The 22,828-nt window shown below is 45.8% G+C and overlaps 1 protein-coding gene across 2 annotated transcripts in view; it reads left to right on the top strand.

Moving 5' to 3' along the window:
* The window catches only part of SCAF11 (SR-related CTD associated factor 11), an 828,633-nt gene that overhangs the window by 31,834 nt on the left and 773,971 nt on the right, over window positions 1-22,828 (top strand). For both annotated transcript variants that reach the window (XM_069229083.1, XM_069229082.1), the window contains exon 3: window positions 21,899-22,059. In XM_069229083.1, the coding sequence (XP_069085184.1) occupies window positions 21,899-22,059 (161 nt within the window). The remainder of the gene's footprint in view (window positions 1-21,898; window positions 22,060-22,828) is intronic.

Below are 22,828 nucleotides of genomic sequence, written 5' to 3'. Positions count from 1 at the left end.
CATTTTATCCTGGCGTTTTTCATGTGTGCCATTTCCTTGATATTTAATCTTTGTAGAGAACGATGGGTTACCCCCATTAGTAAGGTTAATTATCATTGAGAGTAGTGAAATACCACCAGTATTGAGTGGTATCAAAAGGGTTAAGCAGCAGCTGTCACCCTGGAAAAAATGGAGCAGTGTTCCAAACAGGGAACATAAGAGGTATATTTGGCATTCTGTGATGTATAGTGTATGATGACAATGCAACTAGGGGATCCACCTCCGAATTCTGCCGGAATTAAAAAAAAAAAAAAAATATATATATATTTTGCACGATGTCCTGATTAATTGCATTGTTTTCCCAAAGAATAGATAATTGGGACATAAATTGGATAGGTAAGCGCAGTAGTTCTTCACCTAAAGAAGTTTAAACTGCTGACCTTCAGTCTAAATCTGATACATTTTCTAGGTCATCCTCTAGCACACAACCCAGAGTTCAGCTTTCTAGACACCCTGGCACTAAGGACTTTGTCAGTGTGCCAACCTGCAACAGAAGGGCATTTCTGCTGCAACCAACCCATTGAGCAGTATCTGAGTAAGATGTGTTTGTAGCAGTCAATCGCATGAGAAATCACAGGGAGAGTTAATGGAATCCATAATCTTTTAATAGGGAAAAGCACACTCAAGAACACTAGGGAACTAAGGATACATTTTGAACATTTAGTTTAAAATCAAAATACTATCATGGTTCACACAATATAAATTGTAACTACAGCAAACATAAAGAGAACAGTAGCTGCAATGTTTATCAAAAGCAGAAAATATTCCAACATTTTTGCTGTGTAACTCTATATCTATCCCACCATCATTCTTCAAGACACTAAGCTAATCTTATTATAAAAAATAAAGCCTTATTTTAGTTTGAGATGGTCCAAACCTGCCTTCCTGTATTAACACCAAGACTTTACGTTCAGTATAATGGCAGAGTTTTCTGTTCTCTTGTGCTGAAATATGGGCTGATAAGTGAAGGCTGAATGCCTCCCTGTTAGCCTTATGACAAAGTAGGTGATGTGATTCTGCATGGCCTGTCTAGTCTGGGTCACCTGGCACAAAGTTACTCAACCCTTCATAGCCTGTGGTTAGCTTATATAACATTATTTAGTCCTTGACTCTTGCTGGATAAACAGTTAGCAGAACTTGTGCTGGTGCCCTTTTACCTATTTTCATTTTGCAAGACTCTGGTCTTTGAACAATAACAGAGGAGATATGTTCTGAGATTTCCCTGAAACTTTGCTCACAACTCAAACCATTATGTAGCACGTAACTAAACTCTCATTAAATACTGTGACTATATTCAAGCACACTTGATGATCATTTTTGAAAGAAAAATGACAAAACTGACAGTAGAAAGAGGGTTGGACACATCCAGGCTTTGTTGAAACGTTGGAGTAAGTTAATTGTAAAATAAAACCAAGTAATGGAGCAACAGTGGAATGAATTAAGCTATCGCCTGTTTTGAACGGCTTCCTCCCAGTTGACTCTGTCTCACTAGTACAGAATCCATGACTTCACGCCTGACCTGGATGCAGAAAAGGTCCCAACAAATGTATAGCCAGAGCACAGCATCAACCACAAGCCCAGGGCATAATGCACATTCCTTTTTACAGAAAATAATTGAACAAGAGTACACAAGTAATCTAACATCTTACAGACCACAAGCCTTGGCAAAGCCAATAGGTCTTGTCTATGCAAGAGCTGTTTGCTTTGCCAGTGTGTTTTAGCTGTGTTGCACACTACAGTGGCTGCTGTTCAGCATGGCTAAAGGAGTGTGGAGTATAGTGGAGTGGCCTGGAATGATGTAGGGTGTGGTGACGAATGGAGTGGTTAAAGTGGTATGTGCCAGTCAGAAGCTGCAGTCCTTTCTTTGTATGTATTAAATTTAAAAAGATGAAACAAAAATGCTGCATATGTGCGTGCGTGATATTAAATAAGTGAAATCCAAAACTGACTGGAGCGAGACCAGCCACAAAATGAAACCTGTCGCTGACCAATGAACACAAACGTAAGAGTGCTGAAGACCATAAATAATGGTAAGTAAGGCGTTGGGTCCAAGATAAAATAGATCTCTAGACGCACTGTTTCAGGGAAGACAGTCTGTGACTTTTTGGAAAATTAAATAATACTAACAGATTAATAACGTGTTAGAAATGTCCAAGCAAGGACCCTCACTCTAGTCCGGGTAAAGGAGAATCAAACTCCGTTAATATCCGCTCATCCCCCTTGGTAGCTAGGCACGAGTAGGCAGGCTTAACTTCAGAGATAATGTGTTAAGTATTTGTACAAAACACATACAGTAATACAGTGAACCACTACTAAAGGAAATAACCCAAGTGTAGAAAAGTAGTTACTTTATCTAAAAAACAAGACCAAATACGATAAAAATCCACAATACATAGGCAAAAATATTAATTTAACCGTTAAAAGCACAAAAATAGTGTCCAGAGGCACACATGCTGGTATTAAGCGTTTTCATGACTGAGTCGTTTCCTACAGTGCAATACCAGTGGTGCCGTTTACAGAGTCGCTTGACACCCTATTCCCCCCCAGGTACAGTATCTTAGCAAACCAGTAGAAAAAAGGCCGGTGCATGGAGTCTGGGTGCGAGGCGTCGCTAGATATGATGCGGCATCGGTTCCGGTGCTACGGGGCAGAAGGGCAGAGGTGTTGCGCAGTCTCATCTGGTCCTTACTGCAAAGTGGTGGAGGTGAAGTGGCGTCAGTTGCAAAGTCTGTTGCAGTAGGCACAGTCCGGGGAAGTCACGATGATGCGGGGTCGCAATGACATCACAGGGCCGCAGGTTCTGCGATGGTGTCAGATGGCACGGACGTTGGACTCAAGACACTCTGAAGTCAGCGAAATTGGGCAGGATCAGTGGCTGCAGCGATGCGAAGCCTACAGGGTCGTCGGGGTCATTGCACCTCTGCGAGGTCCATGGCCTCAGGGCAGGCGCTGTCACTTTTCCGGCCAGAGGTGTCCTTTACTAAGTTGCACGGCAGTGTTACACAGGTGGGGCCCAGGAACTGGAATGGCACCCTCTGGCAAGCTAGAGTTCACAGAAAGACTCAGAACTGGGTGGTGAAGCCTTTGCTGTCCCTGAGGCTTCAAAACGGGAGGCAGGCTCTACTCTACAAGCCCTTAAAGATACTTCTCAAGCAGGAATGCAAAACAAAGTCCAGTCTCTGTCCCCTTGCACAGGCAAAAGCAGCAACTGCAGGATAGCCCAACACAGCACAGTCACAGCAGCACTTCTTCTCCGCTCTCCAGGCAGAGGTTCCTCTTGAATCCTTGAACTAATCTGATTTGCAGGGGTTTTGGGTCCAATGCTTATACCCTGTTCTGCCTTTGAAGTTGGTAAACTTCAAAGCAGTCTCTCTTGTTTGCAGGCGGTTGGAGACTGCATTGTGGGAGGGCAGGCACAGCCCTTTCAGGTGTGAGTGACCACTCCTCCTTCCCCTCCTAGCACAGATGATTCATCCTGATATGCAGGCTACCCCTTTGTGTCATTGTCTAGCTGCTAACAGCCCAACTGTCAAACTAACCCAGACAGGGAATCCACAAACAGGCAGAGTCACAGAATGGTTTAGGCTAGAAAATGCCTACTTTCTAAAAGTGGCATTTTTAAACTCACAATCTTAAAACCAACTTCACTAAAAGATGTATTTTTAAATTGAGCTCAGACTCCAAACTCCATGTTTCTATCTGCTCTCGAAAGAAATCTTCACTTTAATAATATTTAAAGGCAGCCCCTGTGTTAACCCATGAGAGAGAGAGAGGCATTGCAACAGCAAAAAACGAATTTGGCAGTATTTCACGGTCAAGACATGTAAAACACATCAGTACATGTCCCACCTTTTAACATACACTGCACCCTCCCATGGGGCTACCTAGGACCTACCGTAAGGGTGCCTTACATGTCTAAAAAGGGAAGATTTAGGCCTGGCAAGTGGGTACACTTTCCAAGTCGAATTGGCAGTGCAAGACTGCACACACAGACACCGCAGTGGCAGGTCTGAGCCATGTTTACAGGGCTACTAATGTGGGTTGCACAACCAGTGCTGCAGGCCCACTAGCATTTGATTTACAGGCCCTGGGCCCCTCTAGTGCACTTGACTTACTAGTAAATCAAAGAGGCCAATCATGGATAAGCCAATTACGCATGCATTTTACACATGAGCACTTTCACTTTAGCACGGTTTAGCAGTGGTATAGTGCCCAGAGTATCAAAAACAGCACACATCAACAACCTGGGAAGCAGAGGCAAAAGGTTAGGGGAGACCACTCCAAGGATGCCAAGTCTAGCACGCGTATATAAATAAAGTGGCTAAATGTACAATTGAACATTTATTGTATTTGTTACCTGTAAATTAATTGCATATTTACAGGTAACAGTAAATACATTTGGATGAGTTAATGATGCATGCTTCAAGCACGGATATCCAAGAAAAATTCTGGAATGCACGTAATTTCTCATTACTAGTAGCCTTATAAAAGGCCAAAATTATTACAGTAGTAATAAAAGGAGCGTCTCTCAGATTTGGTAACACACATCATTGGGCTGACCACAATGAGTGCCTGGATAGAAGTGTATGACATGTAGAAAATTGTGATACTATACACACCTATGTAAATGCAAGAAATATAAACCAACAAGTTACAAAACTGTTGTAAGGAAATGCCTCCTTGGCATGGTTGCCCCCTGACTTTTTGCCTTTGCTGATGCTATGTTTACAATTGAAAGTGTGCTGAGGCCTGCTAACCAGGCCCCAGCACCAGTGTTCTTTCCCTAACCTGTACTTTTGTATCCACAATTGGCAGACCCTGGCATCCAGATAAGTCCCTTGTAACTGGTACTTCTAGTACCAAGGGCCCTGATGCCAAGGAAGGTCTCTAAGGGCTGCAGCATGTCTTATGCCACCCTGGAGACCTCTCACTCAGCACAGACACACTGCTTGCCAGCTTGTGTGTGCTAGTGGGGACAAAACGAGTAAGTCGACATGGCACTCCCCTCAGGGTGCCATGCCAGCCTCTCACTGCCTATGCAGTATAGGTAAGACACCCCTCTAGCAGGCCTTACAGCCCTAAGGCAGGGTGCACTATACCATAGGTGAGGGTACCAGTGCATGAGCATGGTACCCCTACAGTGTCTAAACAAAACCTTAGACATTGTAAGTGCAGGGTAGCCATAGGAGTATATGGTCTGGGAGTCTGTCAAACACGAACTCCACAGCACCATAATGGCTACACTGAAAACTGGGAAGTTTGGTATCAAACTTCTCAGCACAATAAATGCACACTGATGCCAGTGTACATTTTATTGTAAAATACACCACAGAGGGCACCTTAGAAGTGCCCCCTGAAACTTAACCGACTATCTGTGTAGGCTGACTAGTTTTAGCAGCCTGCCACAAACCGAGACATGTTGCTGGCCCCATGGGGAGAGTGCCTTTGTCACTCTGAGGCCAGTAACAAAGCCTGCACTGGGTGGAGATGCTAACACCTCTCCCAGGCAGGAATTGTCACACCTGGCGGTGAGCCTCAAAGGCTCACCTCCTTTGTGCCAACCCAGCAGGACACTCCAGCTAGTGGAGTTGCCCGCCCCCTCCGGCCAGGCCCCACTTTTGGCGGCAAGGCCGGAGAAAATAATGAGAATAACAAGGAGGAGTCACTGGCCAGTCAGGACAGCCCCTAAGGTGTCCTGAGCTGAGGTGACTCTAACTTTCAGAAATCCTCCATCTTGCAGATGGAGGATTCCCCCAATAGGGTTAGGATTGTGACCCCCTCCCCTTGGGAGGAGGCACAAAGAGGGTGTACCCACCCTCAGGGCTAGTAGCCATTGGCTGCTAACCCCCCAGACCTAAACACGCCCTTAAATTTAGTATTTAAGGGCTACCCTGAACCCTAGAAAACTAGATTCCTGCAACTACAAGAAGAAGGACTGCCTAGCTGAAAAACCCCTGCAGAGGAAGACCAGAAGACGACAACTGCCTTGGCTCCAGAAACTCACCGGCCTGTCTCCTGCCTTCCAAAGATCCTGCTCCAGCGACGCCTTCCAAAGGGACCAGCGACCTCGACATCCTCTGAGGACTGCCCCTGCTTCGAAAAGACAAGAAACTCCCGAGGACAGCGGACCTGCTCCAAGAAAAGCTGCAACTTTGTTTCCAGCAGCTTTAAAGAACCCTGCAAGCTCCCCGCAAGAAGCGTGAGACTTGCAACACTGCACCCGGCGACCCCGACTCGATTGGTGGCGATCCAACACCTCAGGAGGGACCCCAGGACTACTCTGATACTGTGAGTACCAAAACCTGTCCCCCCTGAGCCCCCACAGCGCCGCCTGCAGAGGGAATCCCGAGGCTTCCCCTGACCGCGACTCTTTTGAACCTAAAGTCCCGACACCTGGGAGAGACCCTGCACCCGCAGCCCCCAGGACCTGAAGGACCGGACTTTCACTGGAGAAGTGACCCCCAGGAGTCCCTCTCCCTTGCCCAAGTGGAGGTTTCCCCGAGGGATCCCCCCCTTGCCTGCCTGCAGCGCTGAAGAGATCCCGAGATCTCTCATAGACTAACATTGCGAACCCGACGCTTGTTTCTACACTGCACCCGGCCGCCCCCGCGCCGCTGAGGGTGAAAGTTCTGTGTGGACTTGTGTCCCCCCCGGTGCCCTACAAAACCCCCCTGGTCTGCCCTCCGAAGACGCGGGTACTTACCTGCAAGCAGGCCGGAACCGGGGCACCCCCTTCTCTCCATTCTAGCCTATGTGTTTTGGGCACCACTTTGGACTCTGCACCTGACCGGCCCTGAGCTGCTGGTGTGGTGACTTTGGGGTTGCTCTGAACCCCCAACGGTGGGCTACCTTGGACCAAGAACTGAGCCCTGTAAGTGTCTTACTTACCTGGTTAATCTAACAAATACTTACCTCCCCTAGGAACTGTGAAAATTGCACTGTGTCCACTTTTAAAACAGCTATTTGTCAATAACTTGAAAAGTATACATGCAATTTTGATGATTTGAAGTTCCTAAAGTACTTACCTGCAATACCTTTCGAATGAGATATTACATGTAGAATTCGAACCTGTGGTTCTTAAAATAAACTAAGAAAAGATATTTTTCTATACAAAAACCTATTGGCTGGATTTGTCTCTGAGTGTGTGTACCTCATTTATTGTCTATGTGTATGTACAACAAATGCTTAACACTACTCCTTGGATAAGCCTACTGCTCGACCACACTACCACAAAATAGAGCATTAGTATTATCTCTTTTTACCACTATTTTACCTCTAAGGGGAACCCTTGGACTCTGTGCATGCTATTCCTTACTTTGAAATAGCACATACAGAGCCAACTTCCTACAACTGTGAAAACAAAGTCTAGTTCCAAGTATGAAGATGACATTGGTGAATTTTTAAATCTTTTATTTTGACGAAGCAGGCTAGTGCATTTGCAACAGAAATTCATACTCCGACTGTGATGAATTTAGAGAAAACATATAAGATCCAGAATATTCAATCATGTGATGTAAAATTCCTGGTACTTGTATATTCTGTGAACAGATACATAATTGTTTCATGTAATAATTTTCAAGAATTAAGTTTGGACCTTGAAACTGTGAAAGTAACCCACATAAATTTTGTTACAGAAATATAAAAACATCATACTATATCGCACGGTTTGTGTCCAAGAAATATACACTTGTATTGAGTTGAATATATCAAGTGCATTAGGAGTGCAACTGACATAAGGTGCTAAAAACAAATAGTTTGAACCAATGAGTAAAATGTATTATTTGGGAATGAAAGCAACTCTTCATGTTTAGTAAGAAATTAGGCAAAATAAATTAAGCACAAGCTCCTACTACATAGGGAGGCTCACTAAAAGTTCACAATTTCAGGAACATTCACAGATATTCAAGAGCATGTAAAAAATAAATCAAAAAGCTAAGTGACAGTGAAATAATAAAAGAAATTGAAACTTCAGATTGGTTGGAGAACACTGTAGTGGTCCAGAATTCAGACCAAACAGTGAAGTGTGTGTGTGTGTGTGTGTGTGTGTGTGTGTGTGTGTGTGTGTGTGTGTGTATATGTATACCTTCAAAAATAGAAAGAATTTCATTACATCATAGGAAGGGCCTAACGGTTATTAACAGTTGTTGTCAGCATGCCACCAGATTGAGCTACATCAAGTTAGTGAACTGATGCACAGCTTGGTTGGAAGTATATTTTGCGTATGCTATTTCCCTGATAGTATACTTTTTTTTATGGTAGACGTTGAACATGATGATTGGTTGAGCAAGGTATTATATAGTTTACAACCAGTTTGACAGTTAAAAATTTAAAATGTAGGCTGCCAGTGGGTAATGTCACTTTTTGAAGCATGTTAGAGACTAAAACGGAGCTATACAAAAAGACAAGTTATTCAATATGATGCAAAATTTAATGGTTCCATTTGACAAGGATGATCTAAGACAATTTTAAGACCTTCTCTGATAAAGCAAGGTACATGTATGAGTTAGTTGAAGAGGGTTTTACGGTTGTATGAATTAAATAAATACATGCTCCATCACTGGAAATGTTCAATTTGTTCTGCAAAACTGTTGACTGTAGAACTAGTGCATATGGACTGAGGGTTGTCTTGAGCCTTATTCATAATAATGAAGTTATTTTTGCATATGCAACTTGCTCCCTGAATGAAACACTCAGTTATTGACAGGAAAATGTTATGTTATATCTATTCTGGACGGTTAGCCATTACATAACATGTTTGGTGTGTACCTTTCAAGGTAAGCACACCTTATGTGCCTCTCAGGGTTTAACACTAACCCTTCCCAGATTTGCAAAGGGGCTAGCCTAGATGGTAAAATATAATTTTATTGTGGAATTTTTACAAGGAAGGAACAGTGAGTTTGACAATAATGAAAAGGTTGGATAATCACAAAAATAGCATGAATACTTAGTGAAGGTAATTGGGGATGGGTGGTTGTTTTACAACAACTGAATTAAAACCAGAAACTGGGGTCTAATAAAGAGCATCAGGAAATAAATATATAAGCAAAAGGGATTACTGAAAGTAGGCCGAAATGTTATGATTCATGTGCTAAGGGCTTAAATAGGTTATAAGTTGGGGCAATAAATTGGTAATAATGGAGCTGCTTCATTGAGAACACATGGGGCCAGGAACAGAGTTAAAAAAAAAAAAAAAAAAAGTGAGACGTTGGGTAAAGAATGTCAGTGATGTGCCAAAGGAGACTGCGTTCACAAGACAAATGTACAACCATTACAACCTGTTGAATTTTCAGTGACTCTGGTTCTGTTTATTCAAGGATAAACCCCATGAACCAATCTTAACCATTTACATCATGTTAAAACGTGTATACCACAGAATAATGTCAGTGTAAGGAAATGCCTCCTTGGCATGGTTACCCCCTGACTTTTTGCCTTTGCTGATGCTATGTTTTGAATTGAAAGTGTGCTGAGGCCTGCTAACCAGGCCCCAGCACCAGTGTTCTTTCCCTAACCTGTACTTTTGATTCCACAATTGGCACACCCTGGCATCCAGGTAAGTCCCTTGTAACTGGTACCAAGGGCCCTGATGCCAGGGAAGGTCTCAAAGGGCTGCAGCATATCTTATGCCACCCTGGGGACCCCTCACTCAGCACAGACACACTGCTTGCCAGCTTGTGTGTGCTGATGAGAACAAAACGAGTAAGTCGACATGGCACTCCCCTCAGGGTGCCATGCCAACCTCACACTGCCTATGCAGTATAGATAAGTCACCCCTCTAGTAGGCCTTACAGCCCTAAGGCAGGGTGCACTATACCATAGGTGAGGGCACCAGTGCATGAGCACTATGCCCCTACAGTGTCTAAGCAAAACCTTAGACATTGTAAGTGCAGGGTAGCCATAAGAGTATATGGTCTGGGAGTCTGTCAAAAACGAACTCCAGCTCCATAATGGTTACACTGAAAACTGGGAAGTTTGGTATCAAACTTCTCAGAATAATAAACCCACACTGATGCCAGTGTTGGATTTATTAAAAAATGCACACAGAAGGCATCTTAGAGATGCCCCCTGTATTTTACCCAATTGTTCAGTGTAGGCTGACTGGTTCCAGCAGCCTGCCACACTAGAGACATGTTGCTGGCCCCATGGGGAGAGTGCCTTTGTCACTCTGAGGCCAGTAACAAAGCCTGCACTGGGTGGAGATGCTAACACCTCCCCCAGGCAGGAGCTGTAACACCTGGCGGTGAGCCTCAAAGGCTCGCCCCTTTGTTCCAGCACCGCGGGACACTCCAGCTAGTGGAGTCGCCCGCCCCCTCCGGCCACGGCCCCCACTTTTGGCGGCAAGGCCGGAAGAAATAATGAGACTAACAAGGAGGAGTCACTGGCCAGTCAGGACAGCCCCTAAGGTGTCCTGAGCTGAAGTGACTTTAACTTTTAGAAATCCTCCATCTTGCAGATGGAGGATTCCCCCAATAGGATTAGGGATGTGACCCCCTCCCCTTGGGAGGAGGCACAAAGAGGGTGTACCCACCCTCAGGGCTAGTAGCCATTGGCTACTAACCCCCCAGACCTAAACACGCCCTTAAATTTAGTATTTAAGGGCTCCCCTGAACCTAAGAATGGAGATTCCTGAAACTACAAGAAGAAGAGGACTGCTGAGCTGAAAAACCCCTGCAGAAGAAGAACGGAAGACACCAACTGCTTTGGCCCCAGTCCTACCGGCCTGTCTCCTGCCTTCCAAAGAAACCTGCTCCAGCGACGCTTTCCAAAGGACCAGCGACCTCTGAATCCTCAGAGGACTGCCCTGCTTCAAAAAAGACAAACTCCCGAGGACAGCGGCCCTGCTCCAAAAAGACTGCAACTTTGTTTCGAAGGAGCAGATTTAAAGACGCCTGCAACTCCCCGCAAGAAGCGTGAGACTTGCAACACTGCACCCGGCGACCCCGACTCGACTGGTGGAGAACCAACACCTCAGGGAGGACCCTCCGGCGACTCCGAGACTGTGAGTAACCAAAGTTGTCCCCCTTGAGCCCCCACAGCGACGCCTGCAGAGGGAATCCCGAGGCTCCCCCTGACCGCGACTGCCTGAACCTAAAGTCCCGACGGCTGGAAAAGACCCTGCACCCGCAGCCCCCAGCACCTGAAGGATCGGAACTTCTGTGCAGGAGTGACCCCCAGGAGGCCCTCTCCCTTGCCCAGGTGGTGGCTACCCCGAGGAGCCCCCCCCCCCCCCCCCCCTTGCCTGCCTGCACCGCTGAAGAGACCCCTTGGTCTCCCATTGAAACCTACAGAGAACCCGACGCTTGGTTACACACTGCACCCGGCCGCCCCCGCGCTGCTGAGGGTGTACTTTTGGTGCTGACTTGTGTCCCCCCTGGTGCCCTACAAAACCCCCCTGGTCTGCCCTCCGAAGACACGGGTACTTACCTGCTGGCAGACCGGAACCGGGGCACCCCCTTCTCTCCATTGAAGCCTATGTGTTTTGGGCACCTCTTTGACCTCTGCACCTGACCGGCCCTGAGCTGCTGGTGTGGTAACTTTGGGGTTGCTCTGAACCCCCAACGGTGGGCTACCTTGGACCCAAACCTGAGACGTGTAAGTGATTTAATTACCTGTTAAAACTAACAATAACTTACCTCCCCCAGGAACTGTGAAAATTGCACTGTGTCCACTTTTAAAACCGCTATTTGTGTTTTATGTGAAAAGTATATATGCTACTGTAATTATTCAAAGTTCCTAAAGTACTTACTTGCAATACCTTTCTAATGAGATATTACATGTAGAATTTGAACCTGTTGTTCTTAAAATAAACTAAGAAAAGAGATTTTTCTATAACAAAACCTATTGGCTGGATTTGTCTCTGAGTGTGTGTTCCTCATTTATTGCCTGTGTGTATGTACAACAAATGCTTAACACTACTCCTTTGATAAGCCTACTGCTCGACCACACTACCACAAAATAGAGCATTAGTATTATCTCTTTTTGCCACTATCTTACCTCTAAGGGGAACCCTTGGACTCTGTGCATACTATTCCTTACTTTGAAATAGTGCATACAGAGCCAACTTCCTACAGTCCGTATCTATGAAATGTTAAATAAATGCAGAGTAGAATCTGGTGATAATGCTAAAAATAAATGACCTCAAAGACAAGGCTACACTTGACTTCTTACCAGTATAAACATTTACTCAGGCAGCACACTATTAAAGACAAGGTGTCGGTGTGTAATATTCATAAGGCAGGCATGTCCTTTCTAAAACCCAAAGAGTGAATAATGGGAGTACCCATCTCTTTTGGTGTGGGGTAATAAGCAGGGCAGAAGAATAGTTTACACTTCACACAAGCTTTACTGGGCAAGGTTGACATGTACCACTTGAATGTAAAACGAATCCCACACTGGAACTTGTTTAAAAAGGGTTTTATCCTGGTTGGAAACAGTCCCATTCAAGTTTGGCTTGTATGCCTGTACTGATTTTGCTTCCAGGAATTAAGCAGACAAACTGCCCTTAAGGTAGTTCTTGTACTAAAATTCCTGAATTGCCTTTTAAGTTTAATTTTACAGATCGTGGTTAGAGGATGGGCCTGACCCATCATTTTGTGTCCAACCTTAGAATCTCCTGGAGGCCTTCTCTATTTATGGAAAGTTGAGGAGTTTCCCACAGCTTTACACAAAATTAGACGTCGAAAAATAGGCACTTGTTGCATTTTCTTCAACCCCAAGTTAAAATATAAGGCAGCAAGGTGACCTTCCCATGTCAGATTCTCCCCAACTTCAAGCTCTGCCTTAAAAACTTACGCTGATTTAATATACCATGTACTTTGTTTTTGATCTATTAATTTCTAGGCCATTTGAATTGCAAAAGTTATGGAAAATACACCGTTCAGTTTTGTGAGGAATCTTGGGTACGGCACATTAAAGAATTGCATTCGCTGTTAGTAAAAGAAAAGAAAGGGGGGGGGGGGGGGCAAGAACACATCCCTGCCGAACATCTGTGTGGATGTGAATGCGTTTTTGTAAGCTCACCCTCCCGCCCCCATGGAACATGGTCGTAGTCTTATTACTACGGTACATAAAGGCACACGTACCTCCATAAGCTGCCGGCACTCCCACTGCTTTGGCTTGGGGACAAGATGATCTTAGTATATTACCAGCAGATTAAAAGTAATCTGAACACCTGGTTGATAGTACTAACCTTGGGGCAGAAGCCTATCTGAACCAATGAGAGAATTTGGTTTCCGTCCATCCACTCTTCATATTTGCTCAGGGTTTGCCTACAAAACAACTTCACCAGGTTATGCAGTAAGCTAATCTGTCTGTAATTGATGGGGACTGTTCTGTCATTCTTGTGGATTGGTATTATGACCTCTCTCTCCAGGGGTCAGAAATGCTCCCTCTGCTAATGAAATTGTGATTAAGGGTTGCAGCAGATATAATCATCAGGATGCAGGAAAGCCAGCGGAAGTTGATGGAGCCCCCACGAGTGACCCACAGGTTGAAGAACACGGAGTCACAAGTAGGCCTCACCAGCACAACAAAACAAAAGTCCCACATCACCGGAGTTGCAGGAGAGGGGCTGAGCTTAGAGTTGCAGAGTGCAGGAGGCCGGGGCTTCTTGGTGCCTGAAAATATCCTGTAGGAAGCCTTGGCAGGTGCAACAGTTGCAGTGCACATGGGTTCCAGGCCAGTGGCAGGAGCAGTGGCCCACAGTCTCCTAAATTGGTTAGAAGACAAGCAGGACCCAGGGGAGCCCACAGACCCACCACCTGTGAAGCAGGAGCTTCAGATGTCCGTAGACAGCAGACCCCACCTACCGGTTGACGTTGGCTTGAGGTGCCTGCAGAGGAGTGACTCCTTCACTCCAAGGGACATTTCATTGTGTAGAAACAATGTCCTTGTGACCCTGGAGGATGCACATCCTTGGATGTTGCAGAATTCTTGCAGGATCTGGAGAAACAATGTTGCACTGGGAGCCTTGCCCAGAAGCCGGGCAATGTACTGAATTTTCCTATGATTATATTGTAACCATGTGTAAGGAAATGCCTCCTTGGCATGGTTACCCCCTGACTTTTTGCCTTTGCTGATGCTATGTTTTGATTTGAAAGTGTGCTGAGGCCTGCTAACCAGGCCCCAGCACCAGTGTTCTTTCCCTAACCTGTACCTTTGTTTACACAATTGGCACACCCTGGCATCCAGGTAAGTCCCTTGTAACTGGTACCCCTGGTACCAAGGGCCCTGATGCCAGGAAAGGTCTCTAAGGGCTGCAGCATGTCTTATGCCACCCTGGAGACCCCTCACTCAGCACAGACACACTGCTTGCCAGCTTGTGTGTGCTGGTGAGGACAAAACAAGTAAGTCGACATGGCACTCCCCTCAGGGTGCCATGCCAACCTCACACTGCCTATGCAGTATAGATAAGTCACCCCTCTAGCAGGCCTTACAGCCCTAAGGCAGGGTGCACTATACCATAGGTGAGGGCATCAGTGCATAAGCACTGTGTCCCTACAGTGTCTAAGCAAAACCTAAGACCTTGTAAGTGCAGGGTAGCCATAAGAGTATATGGTCTGGGAGTCTGTCAAACACGAACTCCACAGCACCATAATGGCTACACTGAAAACTGGGAAGTTTGGTATCAAACTTCTCAGCACAATAAATGCACACTGCCAGTGTACATTTTATTGTAAAATACACCCCAGAGGGCACCTTAGAGGTGCCGCCTGAAACCTTAACCAACTACCCGTGTAGGCTGACTGGTTTTAGCAGCCTGCCACACTCAAAACATGTTGCTGGCCACATGGGGAGAGTGCCTTTGTCACTCTGTGGCTAGTAACAAAGCCTGCACTGGGTGGAGATGCTATCACCTCCTCCAGGCAGGAGCTGTAACACCTGGCGGTGAGCCTCAAAGGCTCACCCCCTTTGTTTCAGCACCACAGGGCACTCCAGCTAGTGGAGTTGCCCGGCCACGGCCCCACTTTTGGCGGCAAGGCCGGAGGAAATAATGAGAATAACAAGGAGTCGTCACTGGCCAGTCAGGACAGCCCCTAAGGTGTCCTGAGCTGAGGTGACTCTAACTTTTAGAAATCCTCCATCTTGCAGATGGAGGATTCCCCCAATAGGGATAGGAATGTGACCCCCTCCCCTTGGGAGGAGGCACAAAGAGGGTGTACCCACCCTCAGGGCTAGTAGCCAATGGCTACTAACCCCCCAGACCTAAACACGCCCTTAAATTTAGTATTTAAGGGCTCCCCAGAACCAAGGAACTCAGATTCCTGCAACCTAAGAAGAAGAGGACTGCTAAGCTGAAAAACCCTGCAGAGAAGACTGAGACACCAACTGCTTTGGCCCCAGCTCTACCGGCCTGTCTCCCCACTTCTCAAGACACTGCTCCAGCGACGCTTTCCCCAGGACCAGCTACCTCTGAATCCTCAGAGGACTGCCCTGCTCTAGAAGGACCAATAAACTCCAGAGAACAGCGGCCCTGTTCACCCAAGACTGCAACTTTGTTTCCAAAGGAGCAACTTTAAAACGACTGCGTTTCCCGCCAGAAGCGTGAGACTTGCAACTCTGCACCCGACGCCCCCGGCTCGACTTGTGGAGAAACAACACTTCAGGGAGGACTTCCCGGCGACTCCGAGACTGTGAGTAACCAAAGTTGTCCCCCCTGACCCCCCACAGCGACGCCTGCAGAGGGAATCCCGAGGCTCCCCCTGACCGCGACTGCCTGACTCTCAGATCCCGACGTCTGGAAAAGACCCTGCAGCCCCCAGGACCTGAAGGATCGGAACTCCAGGAGTGACCCCAGGAGGCCCTCTCCCTTGCCCAGGTGGTGGCTACCCCGAGGAGCCCCCCCCCCCCCCCCCCCCCCCTTGCCTGCCTGCATCGCTGAAGAGACCCCTTGGTCTCCCATTGATTCCTATTACAAACCCGACGCTTGTTTGCACACTGCACCCGGCCGCCCCCGCAGTGCTGAGGGTGTACTTTGTGTGTCCCCCCCCGGTGCCCTACAAAACCCCCCTGGTCTGCCCTCCGAAGACGCGGGTACTTACCTGCTGGCAGCCTGGAACCGGGGCACCCCCTTCTCCATTGAAGCCTGTGTGTTTTGGGCACCACTTTGAACTCTGCACCTGACCGGCCCTGAGCTGCTGGTGTGGTAACTTTGGGGTTGCTCTGAACCCCCAACGGTGGGCTACCTTGGACCCAAATCTGAACCCCGTAGGTGGTTTACTTACCTACAAGAACTAACAATTACTTACCTCCCCTAGGAACTGTGAAAATTGCACTAAGTGTCTAGTTTTAAAATAGCTATATGTGTTTTATTTGCAAAGTTTATATGCTATTGTGATTATTCAAAGTTCCTAAAGTACTTACTTGCAATACTTTTCATGCAAAGTATTACATGTAGAATTTGAACCTGTGGTTCTTAAAATAAACTAAGAAAATATATTTTTCTATACCAAAACCTATTGGCCTGGAATTGTCTTTGAGTGTGTGTTCCTCATTTATTGCCTGGGTGTATGTACAACAAATGCTTAACACTACTCCGTTGATAAGCCTACTGCTCGACCACACTACCACAAAATAGAGCATTAGTATTATCTCTTTTTGCCACTATCTTACCTCTAAGGGGAACCCTTGGACTCTGTGCATACTATTCCTTACTTTGAAATAGTGCATACAGAGCCAACTTCCTACACCATTGATGTGATATTTTGTTAACTAGATAGTGTCACTGGCTTTTTGAGCCTTCCCATCAGAAACAGACGTGCTTCAGTTGTAAAGCAGACCAGCAGCTGTTCCAGATGCCAGGAGCAGAAGATTCCTTGAAGAGAGTTCCTCTGAAGTGACCCACCTATCAGGGTTGTCATCTGTAGGAAGCTGGCCTTGTGGATGGTGAGCACCTATGGCGTTATCACCTTATACCAAGTTCGGGTATCCCCTATTAGTGAGGTGTAGAAAGTGTCTAGGTAGCCTGGACTCTCTAGAGCAGTGGTCTACAAACTTTTTAATGCTGCGCCCCCCCAGTTGAAAAATAAAAATCCTTGGGCCCCCCCTCAGAATTCTTCGCAATTATTTTATAAAGATTGCAATGTTTAAATAGGTCTAGCCATATTTAAACATTGCAGTTAAGCACTGTTACCTTTATAACAATGCAATAACATGTGTCTGCTTAAAACAAAGCCCTGTTATCTGTACAATGTTTATTTGGTCAGAGCCTGCCTCTCCCCCCCCCTGGGATCACTTGATGCCCCCCAGTTTGAAGACCTCTGCTCTAGAGGTAGCTGTGTAAGCAGCCAAGACCTATCTAGGAGACATGCAAAGCTTATGCAATACCACTATAGTCACACAGCACTTACACACATGAAAGAACCACACAGTGTTATAAAAATAAAGGTACTTTATTACAGTAACACAAATACTAATATACTGTATGGGCAGTACTCTGTTAGCAAGTGAGTAAACACACCATTATATACACATGGAAAGGTAGGAGTTGGCATACAAAGCAATAGAAAACAGTCAAATAGCAGTTTGCAATGAAGACTCTAGGTGGAGACCAAACCATCTGCTAAGTAAATGGAATGCGAGAGCCAGTCCCCCACCCAAGGAAGTGGAGTCTGTAGGGGGGCACTGGAGGAACTAGGAACCTCAAAAGGTAAGTACCAGGGTTCCCCGATCCTTCAACCCCCCCCCCCCAAAAAAAAAACACCAGGAGAGAAAAGGTAAGTACCTGGCCAGAACTTGTGAATGCAGCTCTCACAGGCAGCAGGCACAGGAGTCTCAGTGAGGCCCACTCAGCACCTGGAGAGGAGTCCCATGTTTGCCGCAGCAGCAGGCAGGAGACTGCCTTGCAGAGAAGAGTGCTGGAGTCTGGGGCTACACGGAGCCTGAAAATCCCTTGGAAGAAGAGCCAACAAGCCTTGGTAGCTGCAAGAGTTGTATTGCACAGTGTTACTGTCCTGTAGAGTAGAGGCAAAGACTCACCATATCCCAAGTTGGACAGCTGATAGAGGGGACCACTCCAGACCACCCTGTGTTGTAGGATCCATGCAGAGTTGCAGGAGAAGGGATCCGCACGGCCTGTTGTCGATGTAGTTTGTGCCTGCAGATGCAGGGGAGTGACTCCTTCACTCCAAGAGAGATTCCTTCTTGCTTCTGGGTGCAGACTAAAAACTTGCACCCTCAGCGGATGCACAGCCGGGGATCCGTTGCAGTTGCTGGAAGGAGCCAGATAAACAGTGTTGCAGAGCCATGTCTTCTCTGGAGCTGCAGATTGTAGGTTACTGTGAAGTTCCAGTTGCAGTTCCAGTGGCCAGAAGTTAAAGTAAACATTGCAGAGGAGTCCTGCTAGAACTTTGAATGTCGAATCTGAGGACCCACCAAAGAGGGAAACTCTAATAGCACAGGAAGGGGGGATTGGTCCCCTAGCAGGGTGACCATCTATCAAGAGGGGGACTGCGATGTCACCTGCCTGACCTGGCCACTCAGATACTCCCAGGGGGGGGCCTCTGCCCACCTTGGACTCAAGATTGCAGAATCAAGTGGCCACCTGCAGGAGCGCTGATGGACCGGGGAATGGTCACTCCCCTTTCCACTGTCCAGTTTTGCACCAGAACAGGGACAGGGGGGTCTCTGGACTGGTGCGAACCAGTTTATGAAAGCAGGGCACCAAATGTGCCCTTCAGAGCATACCGGTGGCTTGGGGAGGCTACCCCCTCCCAAGTCATGTAACACCTATTTCCAAAGGTAGAGTGGGTGGCCTCGCACTCCCAAAAGAAATCCTTTGTTCTCCCTTCCAGTCTTGAGCTGGTCAAGCAGCAGTGCGGGCTGCCTGGAAAAACTGGTAGGAGCAAAGCTTGGGGTCCCCCAAGGAGCATCCAGAGTGCATGGAATTGTGCAGCCAATACTGGGAACAGTATTTGGGCATGATTCCGACATGTTTGATACCAAACATGCCCAGGTTTGGAGTTGCCATTGTGTAGCTGGACATAGGTAGTGACCTATGTCCAGTACATGGTTAAAATGGCTTCCCCGCACGCGCAAAGTCCAGGAAAATAGAGCTGGAGTTTGTGGGGCACCTCTGCTCATGCAGGGGTGCCCTCACACACAGGTACTTGCACCCTGCCCTCTGGGCTAGAAGGGCCTTCCATAGGGATGACTTATAGTGACCTGTAGTGAAAGTGCATGCACATTTTCACGCAGGCTACAATGACAGGCCTGCAGACACATTTTGTTTGGGCTCCCATCATGCTGCAGCCCATGGGGAACCCCCGATGCCCCAATGCCCTGGCTACCCAGGTACCATATACTAGGGACACCAGTATGCCAATTGTGGGGTGTACTAGGAAGGAGCAACCACATTTAGAGGGATGGAGCACAGTCACTGGGGTCCTGGTTTGCAGGATCCCAGTGAACACAGTCAAAACACACTGACAACAGGCAAAAAATGGGGGTAACCATGCCAAAAAGAGGGTACTTTCCTATGTCATCTACCTGACCTAACCAGTCCGATGCTCCCAGGGGCCTCTGCACATCTTATTCCCAAGATGGCAGAATCAAGGGGCCACCTGGCAGAGCTGGAGCTGGACTGGAGGCTGGTCACTCCCCTGTCCTTTCTGTAGTTTCATGCCAGAGTGGGAACTGTGGGTTCCTGAACTGGTGCAAACTGGATTATGCAAGGAGGACACCAAATGTGCCCTTCAAAGCAGTCAGGACCATATGTGGTACAATACATGCTGCAGCCCATGGGGGACTCCTAGTGTAGCAATGTCCTGGGTACCTAGGTACCATATACTAGGGACTTAAACGGGTGCACCAGTATGCCAATTGTGGGTGTAATAAAAAAAAAAAAAGTTTATCTGCTACCACATTTTGGGGAGAGAGCACAATCACTGGGGTCCTGGTTAGCAGGATCCCAGTGAATTACAATCAAAACACACTGACATCAGGCAAGAAATGGGGGTAACTATGCAAGAAAGATGGCACTTTCCTGCAGGGGTCACTTAGATGGAAAACCTGGACCATGATACTGCTCTTTGGAGCTCCTAAACAATCTAACATTACTATTTTCAACACTGGAGTAATCCATTCAGTTAACGTCTTCTTACTGTTGATTTCATAAGTCATTTACTGGTAGGCAAGACCTCCACATGATGATTGCAGAGACAGTACCAAAAGCCAGGCTGGTAATTGGGGAAATCGAGCTCCCAGTTTCTAACTGGGGGATCAACCAGCCTGTCTAAAGGCAGTAGTAATTGTAGGCATTTTGTGTTATCGGCTACTTTTGACTTTGGAAGAGTGGCATCTTTTAGAGTTTGTGACCATTCAACACCCCCCCCCCCCGCTTTCCCAATTACAGTAATGTTCAGTACACAAGAAACTCCCCTACTTCTGATATCAGCACCCTTACACACCTACTCTGGATATTGGATGTTCTGACTATCCTCTTATACTCCTTTTTCTTTCTCAAAATTATACATTTGTTTTCAATATTCTATTACTACAACCCATTTTTAGGTTGTGAAGTTTAAAAGCTTGGATCCACCTAGGCTATCTTTTGCTCACTTTTTGGTCTCTTCAACCAATTACAATACGTCGGACAAGTTGCCATAAAGCCTCAATTTTAGAATAAATAAAAAAACTTTGCTGTTCTAGTATGTAGTCGTCTTTTTGACGTTATCTAGCAGGAGTTATGGCAGATAACCGCAAGAATTCTACCAGCAGCTGGAGCTTACAAGCTGTCTTAAGCAAACCCATGAGCGTATGCCATTTAAACATCTTTGTATGTTCACATCAACATGGCTGTTGTGGACTCCAATGACTCTCAAACCATGGAACGCAGTGAAGGCCTGAGTGGTGAAACTCTTTATATGAGCGGACTCTTATCTAGGTAGTATCATTAAACTCGTGCTATTCTGAAATAAGGCGGTGGAGGGGTGCTGTCCCTATATTTAACCATTCCCTCTCCACTTATGTCATAACTGGAAGATCTCAGAAAAATGGTACCTGGAGGTCACATTTATTGCTGTATCTTTAATTGAAGCATTGTACCTATGCTGTCATATCCTCCAAAAATTGTTCTCTGCTTGGCTTTGCCACTTTTGTCTTTCTCTAGTGGTTGCTAACAATTTTTCAACACAAAGCATTGTAAATATCTGTTATTTGCTATTGCACAAACTAATGATGCTCAGTGTAGCTACACCAAAAGGATGAGGGGCAGATCTACTGCTGCAGGTCATCTAGTTTTTTGCTGCGAGTCCAGACTAAGCCGTCTGCCTGCTTATATGTTGCGAAAAAATGGAGTGCAGGTCACTGCTCTCCCTTATAGTGATTCCTCATGCCATCTCACCATATTATGTAGTTTTGGTAGCTCTTGTTTGATGTCCATGTTAGTAAATTGAAGTGGAAAGGTCTAGGATTGTGTGGGTTGACAGTAGATTTGGCAGGGCCAGGCATGTTCAGGACAGCACATGGAATGTTCTGATTGCATAAAAAAAAAAGGAAAAAAAGTGCACTTGACCACTTTTCTTGGAATAAAGTCTGTGCTGACATGCAGCTTTAGTATTTTTGTCTAGAACTTGGCTAGGAAGTCAAGGTAGTTAAAGGGGCACTTCTCCCAGTTCGAATTGGTGATAGTTTAGTGTTTATTCTTTTTTTTGGCTATCAATGTTTAAAATGGTGAGGTAGTAGAAACTGTAGGTGATTGGTGGTGTTAACCTGTTTCACTGGTTAAGGCTAATGTGATAATTCCATTTGCTCACTTGAAAATTACTCTGTGCTGCCTTGAAATATGCATATGTATTTGTATTCAATTAAAGTTCAGCATGAGAAGTGCAGAACATTTAAAATAATGATTCTTGTCTTCTAACAGGTGAAGAAAATCAAGAAAACACTTCTTCAACATCTACTGTGTTACACAGTGAGACGGACACATGCCCCATCTGTCTAAGCTGCTTAGTAGAACAGGAACTTGGGTATCCAGAAAATTGCTCTCATGTCTTCTGCATGACCTGCATACTTAAATGGGCTGATGTAAGTGAGCTGGTTCATGAGTTGATTTTATAGTATTTTTAGAAGTAGAACTATTCTGTGTTAATGTGTATAGAATGGATCAGTCAGTGTATTGTGTGCAAATATGTTTTAAGATAATTCTAAATTAGTGTAGCTAAATAAGAGCTTCAAATGTAGAATATGCCTAATAGTGAATTATATTGAGCTCTGGAATACTTTAGCTGCGTGAACCTTTGCTAGTGCATAGTTTAAGAACCAAACCTTTCTTTTCCACTGTGGCAAGGCGATAACTTTCATTACGCGATTGGTGTTTGCACCGTGGTGCTCTTACCAGCAGTCATTTTAAAGATCTCTGGAAATTTAATGGATTTCCTTGCGGAGTTTTCCATCCGGTACCGCCTCGCATCAGTACGCTGATGGAGACGTTTCTGGAACTTAGTGGGAGTTGTGTTACATGTCTCAGTACTTTCTGAAAATGTTTGTAATGGAATAAAATTGAGTTTCCCCCAACGATATTAAATTTTTCTCTCTTCAGAACATTGCCATTATTAAAGTTGCATTATTGCATTGAGAAATGCAGTTTTATTTTCTATTAATTTAATTTACCTAAATTGTATTTTTCTTTTGCCCTTTTTCTGAAAATAAACCATATTATGATATTTAAGTTAAATTGTATGTTTCCTTTGTCTACAAGGAACGGGGGCTTTTCCAACTTAAATAGTGTGGTGATGTTCTCTTGACAGATTGGACCTCTCCATAGCTTTGAGTTTCTTCACTAGTAATTTTTGGT

Source organism: Pleurodeles waltl, chromosome 4_1, assembly GCF_031143425.1.
Source record: "Pleurodeles waltl isolate 20211129_DDA chromosome 4_1, aPleWal1.hap1.20221129, whole genome shotgun sequence".
NCBI lineage: Eukaryota > Metazoa > Chordata > Amphibia > Caudata > Salamandridae > Pleurodeles > Pleurodeles waltl.
The sequence above is the reverse complement of the archived record's forward strand: the minus strand, read 5'-3'. Positions and strand labels throughout refer to the sequence as shown.